The sequence below is a fragment of the Protobothrops mucrosquamatus genome, unplaced genomic scaffold (genome assembly GCF_001527695.2).
Source record: "Protobothrops mucrosquamatus isolate PMUCROS unplaced genomic scaffold, P.Mucros_1.0 scaffold_69, whole genome shotgun sequence".
NCBI classification, from domain to species: domain Eukaryota; kingdom Metazoa; phylum Chordata; class Lepidosauria; order Squamata; family Viperidae; genus Protobothrops; species Protobothrops mucrosquamatus.
Window position 1 is genome coordinate 1,174,188 of NW_015386145.1, and position 9,555 is coordinate 1,183,742.

The 9,555-nt window shown below is 36.1% G+C and overlaps 1 protein-coding gene across 1 annotated transcript in view; it reads right to left on the reverse strand.

Annotated features, from left to right (window-relative positions):
• The window catches only part of MATN2 (matrilin 2), a 28,531-nt gene extending 23,103 nt beyond the window's left edge, over window positions 1-5,428 (reverse strand). Inside the window, exons 1-3 of the mRNA XM_015813341.1 lie at window positions 5,314-5,428; window positions 1,375-1,944; window positions 492-614 (exon numbers count right to left, since the gene is read on the reverse strand). Coding sequence (XP_015668827.1) covers window positions 492-614; window positions 1,375-1,944; window positions 5,314-5,428 — 808 coding nt within the window. The remainder of the gene's footprint in view (window positions 1-491; window positions 615-1,374; window positions 1,945-5,313) is intronic.
• Window positions 5,429-9,555: the final 4,127 nt, after the last annotated feature.

A 9,555-nucleotide genomic window follows, 5' to 3' on the forward strand; every position in this document is an offset into this window, starting at 1 on the left:
AAGTAGGGAAATCTCTGACTCTTCCATTGTTGCTGGATGTCATCTCCCATTAGCCCCAATCCATAGTAATAATAAATTATCTAGTTGTTCAGCATTATTTCAAGAGCCACAGAATGCCCAACCTTCCATGTTCATTTGTGTTAAATACTTTGTCAAAGTAGACAACATATTTTTGATAGTGATAAATACAGTACTATTCCATCAAAAATTATAAAACTGATTAGGAGACAAGATAGAATACTTTCTATTTTCACCCATTAATGTTGCTCAAAATCACAGATTGGAAGCATACTTGTTGGAAAGAGGGAAAATGTATGTGAATATTGTGTTTACAAACTGTTTTAGTGTGTGTGTGTTATATGTGACTAGATATATTTGCACACCTCTAATCTGCAAGTGATGCAGTCCTTGGGCCAAAATGTTGCACCTCCCTACCATAAAGTCTATTTATAAGATCGTGAGCTATAAAAGAAGTAATACATGAAACTCACTGCTACATCTTCTCTGGTTTGAGTCCAGAATATATCCATGCTTGCATTTACATACATAAGAGCCAGGAATGTTGATGCAGAAATGGTCACAACCGTGATGAGTTATACTACACATATGCTGGACTGGGGGAAAAAAGCAATACATAAGTTAACACAAAATGTGACTAAAAATCCAATTTATGAACACATAAGAATGTCTCCCCAAAATATCAACAGAACAGAAAATATGCATGTTAAAGTGATAAAACATGCATCAAAACTGATTTTACACTTTGTTAATGTATCTTGTAAGATTCATAAATCTGTACATTTTAGGCATAAATATCAATCAACAACTAAGCACTACACTTTCTTAGTGTAAGGGAACTAAGAACTGGGCTACACTTTCAGGAAAACAGCAGGATTTACTTAATTTATTATAAATATGTTTCCCAATTCCACGGACTAAATATTTTTTTTTAATTAAGCACCCATTTATGGTTTTCATTCCATTCATGTTGACTTTTCTTCCTTCCCATCACTATTTTCTTTATAATCCTTTTTCTATAGGTAGTTCTCAACTTATGATCATAATTGGGACCAGAATTTTTGTCATTAAGTGATACAGTTGTAAAGTGGGACATCATATGACCGCATCTTTTAGCAACTGCAATCCTTGCAATCCCCATTGCCATTGTTAACTGAGGATCCATCACAATTCAAGCTATTCCAGGCTTGGTCCCTCCCAATCCCAAGCCTCAATAAAGTAAGGGACTGCTTCCAACTCTCCTTACCCATCTCCTCCCTGCCTCTTTGTCCGCCTTGCACTCTGCCTGGTGGGACAGCAAGCAGCCCTCAAATCAATATTTCTAACAGTCTTTAAAATATATATTTAATACCTTACCACAAATTTTAGTTTGGAATACAGAAGTCAGTGATTCAATTTGGCTGAAGTTTGCAACCAGAAAAACATGGTCTTCATAAGGTTCACTCCCAATTGACTTTAGTGTGTTCATATCAACTCTTCCTACTCCAATAGCAAATATTAGAATTCCAGAATTTCGGGTTTTTGCTGCAATTTCTGCAACTGGATCCTGTGGTCTCCCATCTGTCACTATCATGATAACTCTAGGTACATTCTCCCTGAGTGGCCGAGCCCCTTCAGATTCTGAAAATGCAATGTTCATTGCATACTGAATAGCTAATCCTGTCATGGTTCCAGTGGCAAGATACATCATCCTTTTCACTGCTCTCTCTATATCCTGTTTCTTCTTAAAAGTCTTCAGTGAAAATTCATTTTTGACTGTGCTGGCGTATTGGATTAATCCCACTCTAGTTTTATCAAGACTAATGTCCAAAAATTGCAAGATGGTTAAGATAAATTCTTTCACTTTTTCAAAGTCATAAGGGCGAACGCTACGAGAGCTATCAATGATGAACACAAGGTCAAGACGTTTATTACTGCAAGCATTTTCTGGAATGAGAATTAAACAAGATAAAATTTATATAATCAGCTTTTTCTTCAAAAAAGAAGTGTCTAAAATTGTAAGAAATTTTATTTACAGGTAGAAAATATTAAAATATAAATATTAGTTCCACACAGGGTTTTTTCCACAAAAGTTTTAATATGGGTTATAGAACTGGAGTTGAACATTGTAAGCTAGTTTTTTTAAAAAAATAGATCTAACCAGTGGTATCTAAAGTTATAGCCAGTGATACATAGGGGTTTGTTCTTAAAAGCAACATTGCACCATCATTTATGTATTTTATGTACTATATGTTGTATTTTTAAGAAGTATTAGCTACATATTTCACCAATTTAATGAAGAAAGCCTATAAAGAATTTTCCTAGCCACATCACTAAGGAGCCAGTTATCTTCCATTTCTTATATAGTTTTCATGGCCTATAGATAAGCTTTCTCTTGAACAATATATTGTAAAAAAAAAATAAAGGAAAAAACATCTTGACAATATATACCTTTGTTTCTAGATTTTAATGTCTGATCTATATCTGTCATAATTTTTCTCTTTTTTTCTTAATGTGTGTATTATAATCACCATCATTGTGAATTATTGAGCCTAGCAAGATAAAGCCTTTTATTATTTTAGGTTTTTCTCTTCCTGTATCTATTGGGTTGATATTGACATAATTTTAATTGTTTTTAAATATGATGTAGAAAATCAGTTTCATTCTTATTTCAATTTCAACAATAGATCCATTAAAACTTAACTTGCTTTCAATTACAAAAGCAGCATCAGGGTGCCAAAGGTTGTATTTTTCCTATCAAGTTTAATTAAAATGTATATTTTTCCTAGATCAGTATTTCTCATAATATATTCTGCATGTAAACTAACAAATGAAGGTATAATCTTGATGTCTATAGAGATTCTTAATCATCCAGGTCATGTTGTAATATACAGTCTTCATACACTCTTTTCTTAATTCTGCACCATTTAATTGTTCTGCTCTAACTGTTGCTTCTTGATTGTCATTGCCCAGTATATTAAGGACTATCATCAATCTGTAGAATTCTGCTTGACAAAAGTAGTATAGGTAGTCCTCAATTTATTACTGTTCCCTTAACAAAGGTTCAAATTAACAACGATGTTGGAAAGACTGTTTTACCGCACTTCTGACCATCACAAAGCATCATGTGATCACCATTTGCAATCTTCTCTGCTAGCTTCCCAAGGAAGTCCATGGGGATGCCAGCAAGGAAAATGAAAACTGCCACCACCTGCCAGTTCCCTCTCATCTCTGGGGTTGGCTGAAAGAGCTCCCTACTAAATGACTTCAGCTCTGAAGCAGGCATGGCGCTGAAATCCTTTGGCAGGGAGCTCTTTCAGTCAGTCCCCAGAGATGAGAGGGAGCTGAAACCCAAACAAGATTTTCAGTCCCTCAGTAAAGAGGTAGCATGGTAAGGTAAAGAGCATGGAGTGCCTGAAAGAGGTAGGGGAGGTCCTCAGAGGCCTAGCACAAACTGCACACATCTTCTCACCCAGGGGCTAAAAATCCTTTTTAGATTTTGGCAGGAAGGATTTTCATCTCCTGAATGGAGAGGCAGGTAAGGAGCACAAGTGCCTCAGGGGAGTAGGAGAGCCCTTAGGAGCCCTGGCATAGGCCATGCACCAATGTCTCTCTGTTCAGAGACTGAACATTTTGCTTGGATTTCAGCAGGATTTTCAGCTCCTAAGCAAAGAGATACTCTTGTGTGAACTGTGGCGGATCTCCCCCATCCCCTTGCCTCTTCTTGCATTCTGTATCTGTTACATTCTGCTTTTCTTCAGCTATTTTCAATTTTTCATTAAAGCACAATTTTATTTTATTTTGTTTTTTGGGTGTTTGGATATTTTTGTTCACTTCATCTTCTCATAAATTTCAGTTCTCCAGGAATTCATTTCAATTCAGTTTTCCAGTTTTCTATATTTATCAAATCTAATCAATAAAATCTATTATTTACTTTCTATAATCATATGAACCATATTGTTAGTTGTGATGGTTTTGCTTTTATTAGTTTTAATTGTAATTCTACAAGAAGGAATTGCAACCAACTTATTATTTGCTGGGTGAATATAGTTTCTCCAGCTTTGTTTAGTCATTCTTGGATTGGTTTGATGTTACCCATCTGATGATGTCCATGTCCAGTTACTCTTTAAATAGCTGGAGAAAATATTGACTATAAACACTGCATTTTCTTGGCAGAACTGTATTAATTTGCCTCCTCTTAATTTCATATATAAGGCCAACATTTCCAACTGTTCATTTTAATTCACTAATACAAAGAATGTCTGTATATTTTCTTGATATTTCTGCTCTGACAGCATTAAATTTGCCTTGCTTTGATCCATTATATAAATGATGTGAATTATCACAAATGACATAGTAATGTAAAATTAATAATATCTGCTTCATCCAGATTATTTTAGATACAACATATCTATTAGAGGGACATCTGACAGAATTTTGATCCACTTCATTTGAGATTCACTAAATGGGTTGCATTAAATCTAGATTTCAAAAAGAAAAATTGGGTGAAGCAGGAAAAAATAGCTTTTATTTTGTAATTTGGAGACTAAACCTTTCCTGGGAATCAAGCATTTATTATGCATAAGCAATGGAAAGAGAAATTATGCATTATGTCATATAGTTAAGCTTCCAACAGAGATTTGTTATCCTAATTTACTTCAAGATACTATTACATATTTCAAAAATAATACAAATAGATAATTAATCTTACTGAGAGTAGTATTTTCCAATATGCATACTTCACTAGAAGCCCAAAAGTATAACTTACATACAGATGAACAAAACATTATCCTAGTATGACTTTTTAAATTATAGAATCTACTTCCGGAAAGAAATTTTGGTTGAAAAGGCAATGGAAGGAATGGAGGAAATTAAGTATTTTTCTGCCTATACTCCTGCTCTCAATTTTATTGTAAAACTAAGAGGAGAAAAGCTGTTTTGAGATATGGAAAAGAAAAACAATAGTAAAGAAAATGGTCAAGCACATTTTTTTATAAACTCAATGTTTTCTTCAGAAGTAGCTTTTATTTTAGATAAATATTATAGGAATGTATATGTAATATATAGTTTTGCCTTAATTTGATTAATCTAAATCCTAACTCTAATTTTATTATTTGCTATATCTTATTGATTTATTTCCAAACAAGTCACCAGTCCAATAAAATATCTAACTTCCCTTTCATTTGCTATTCCTTCTTCCACTGAAATAAGTTATTCCATACACACCCCAAGTCCCTATGCCTATCATCTATAACATTGGGAAGATTAAACTATACTATACACATTTCTTTGCTTTACAAACTCATGGCAACTTACCAAGAAAAGTAGCATCATTTCTTTGACTTAAAGGTGTTCTTGGAAGATGTCGCTCCCTGGCTGAAACAGGAAAAAGTCCAGCCAGCAAAAGGAAATATAAAATCATTCTTTTCATTTTCAAGAATAGGAAAGAATGGAGCAATAGGAATAATCAGGGCAGAAATCTGTAAGAAGATAAATTATGAATTTTCACCAAACCACTGATGCTAGAAGAACAAAATAACCCTTGTTTCTCATTGTCTTTTTAACATATATTCCAACCTAATAACGTTAGCAGAAACTTTAGAATGAATTAGAAAAATACTTTTCACAGATATTTGGGTACTCTGATCCTTTCATATCCCATTCATGGATGGGTCCATTTGATCTCATTAGGGAGATCCAGTCTTGAGCACTAAGTATATTCTGGAGACAACACCTAATATATTTCCAGAAAATATACTAGAAACCACTTTTAGGGACTCTTCACATGTTGGGAGGCTGATTGGCAGCACTGAAAAAAAAAGCACTCAATATCAGGCATTAATTGGGTTTCAATATTAGATAAAGCAGCAACAAATGCCACTGTTTCCATATGAGAGGCAAAAACTTTGTTGGAGAATCACGTCCTTAGGCCTGCTATGAAGATTTTTAAGTGAAATAAACCATTCTTCTTAAATGAGATAAGCGATACAAGGCTGTGGGAATGAGTGCTGTAAGTGGAAATATTTGAACGGTGCCAAGATCCCTTGAGGACAGTCTGGCAAGACTATCTGCTGGAGGCTGAGGGAAGACAATTCAAGGCTATAGCTTTAAAGGACATGGCAGCAAAGGAAGAGTTTGAGTTCTTTCCCCCAAATACCACCCACTCTCATTTGCCCCCTCTCCGCTTTAAATCTCCTATATTAAGGTTTCATTCAACCAGGTCCACTCTGCTCTGCTTCAGTCATAATATTCCCTGCCACTGCTTTCCTCTTGAACTTTTTCTTCTTCTTGGCATTTTCTCCCTTTCTCCCTTCTCCAAGCAGGTTTGATTTAAGGTATTGCGGGGGGGGGGGGGAACTGACCAGCGAGCCCATAAAACCTTTTCCCCTTCAGTGTAGGATTCATTTCGGGGTCTGATTTGCGCCTCCCCTATGCCGGGGTAACTAGCCGGATTTCTTTCTGTCACAGACAGCGGACACCCCCCCCCCCCGCTCCAACTCCCAGAAGTTGCCCCTTCAAGCCACAGGGAATCACATTTGCGGGAAAGCCAAGTCCCAACGCCAAGCAACGCGCTTAACTCCTTCAGACCGAGAAGGCGCCCGGGTCGAATAGGGCGCGAGTTGGCTCCAAAACGTCTTTTCCGCACCCTTCGCGCGTCTTTCTCTTACCTGCCGCGCAGGTGGGTCCGGCTCCCGAGGTGAGGCGACGACGAAACGAAACGCGGCCCGGTTGACTGCGCCTGCAGAGCCGGCGGCGCAATTCCTCCCCCGTCCCATCCAAAGAGAGGCGCTCAGCCCTTGTCTGTTTGCGCGAAGGGGAGGAGAGACGGCCGGAGGTCAAGCCCCGCCGCGCCGGGAGGCTCTGCGGAAGGGTAGCGGCCGCTACCTCAGGGAGCTGAAAAACGGGAGGAGAAGCAATTCCAGAACTGCGGCCTGGTATCCCTGCCTCTCTCTTATCTCCCGGCGGAGCAACTACTAAGCCCTGCTTTTTATTGAGGCTTCTGGATTTCTGCTGAGCCTGTCGGTTGTCGTCGAAGGGAGGTTTTCTCCCCTGCTCTTAGGCTGCGATCCCGCGATGCTAAGCCTTCTTTTGTTTATTTACTTCGTCTTCTTCAGAAAAATAATATCCAGACTTTTCTTCAAAAGGAAGCCAAGATTACTGGCAACCATGAAATACCAAGTGATATGAGATATAGGATTAATTTTTTTTGGGGGGGGGAAGGCAAAACTAAAGAAAAATCAGAAATTAAAAGGGGACCTCAGCTGTTCTGGATATATACCTCAGGAAGAAACAGTTTCTCAACTCAAGGCAAAGGCAGTGGAGGGATCCCCTGGACCTTGCATGGAAAGGGAAGGCTGCCACTATAAATACCTTGCTTCTTGATCCTCCTCATATCTGAGGGATCTGGAAGAGGCTTCCAGTTTGGACAGAGAATCTAGGAAGAGCATACTGAAAAAAGTGATCCTTGAGATGTCAACCTCCCAAGCCTATTATGTTTATTGTAGTTGCCTGTGTTCTATTGTTAGCAAATACTTTGGCTATCTCAGATGAAATACCATGTATTTATTTTAAATGATCTACCATTTAAAAAAAAACACAAAGCCGATTCTTCATTTTCTACTTTATTTATTCAGGTGCTCATATGGTGTGACAGTTCACTCTCAACCTCTTGGTGTTTTATAGCAGCAATTTCCCTTTGGGAAATATGTATAAGCACCATAGCTTTCTTTCAACATAATAGGTATAGTCTGAAATGTTTCTAGTTTACTTTACGATTAACATTAGGCTTAAATCCATGCAGGATTCTCCTGTTTCTTTACTTTTTTCTTCCCTGCTTCCCAATCTGTTGTCTAGCAAAACAAATGCCTCAATCTTTCTGTCCTCATAACTGCAGGAGGCAAGAAAGATGTCACCATCTATTCCCCTTGATCTCTGTGGTCAATGGCAGTGTAACATATCTCTCATATCTCCACTTCCATTAGGAAAATACTTTAGACACTCCTAGAAGAAAATACTACAAGAGGCACCACTGGCCTAATGGAGCCTCTCAGACTGGATAAGTGGTCACAATTTATTTTCTTGAAGGAGCATTTTCCAAGTGAGAACATGTTATGAGAGTGATGGAGATATCTACAGATTTCCTCTTTTCTCCTTTACTTTGCTTCCTTTATCCCCAATAAAGATTTAGTTCTCACATGCTAGTTCTAGAGTGAAGTTACAGTTTTTGCACCAAGAAGGATACTTCATCACTGAACTGGGCAGAAGACTCCTGTCTATAGAAACTAATTTTGAAGGTCATCTAAAACATAAGAAATATATTAACTGTATAGTTCCAAATATTTTTCTGGTCAATTATGAAACGTTTATAAGATTGCTTCTTGTCTCTCAAGAGACATTTAAGCATTTCCACAAATGAGGATTATATTGATTTTATTCTTTCTGCTCCAGCCATTCAGATGAAAAATAGTTTATTTTATTACATACATATACATATTACATTGAAGACTTGTAATGCTTGAGACTTTTAACAACTAAAATTTTGTATATATTGTGTGTATACACACACAGACACACACACACACACACACACATATATATATATATATAATTTTAGTTATTAAAACTCTAAAGCATTACAATCTTCAATGATACTGGGTTAACAAAATAATCTTGTTTCATGGATTTTAGTACTACTGTGCACGATAGATTTAGTACCAGTATCTACATTTCTTATTTGTAACCTTGAGTTACTAACACGTTAAATATTTTCCAATTTTGAAATGGGTTTGTGCTTTCACATGCATTCAGATATTAATTTTAAACTACAGATTACATATTTGCTCACAGATCCTTGTCAGAAATGTTATAGTTCTGAACCTGATAAAAATATTGTTTAGAAAATAACAGTCATATATATATATTAGTTTATTAACTATTTATAACCTATTGTTTGATAAGTTGGATAGCATTGGGGTTACTTTCTACAAATAGCACTTTTGTTTGCAGTAGCATCTTCAAAATACTACCTTGTCCTAAAAAGACAAGTGATTTCACTTTGGTGCACTTGTTTTAATAAATTTAAAATTTGGAAATGGTGATTCATAAGTAAAATTGTCTACTTGTGATCCTGAATTTTATCTTGTTTTTTTATTTTTTTTATGAAAAGGAGTTCTGCTAAAGTCTAACACTTTCCAATGAATAAATGTTGATAATATAAATGATAATGTCTTTCCTGTCTTTTCTTATATTGTATGTAGGTAGAGCTGTGGCTGCAAAAAACAGGCTGTTTGTATTGAAGCCAAGTGGTTCATAATTACTATATCCTACAATAATTATTAGTAGAATTTATCTGTAAGAAAAAAGAAAATAGTAGCAAGTGCATTCATTAAATAAAAGAGAAATGGAATTTATAATATTTATGAAAATATAAATATAAATAAAATTTTGAGACTAAGGAAACATTAAAATGGCTTAATCACAGGTAGCATTTTGTGTAAACTCATGAACTTACTAACCCAGTCAGTATTGGGGCAAGTGAGGATAATTTTGAACCAGAAG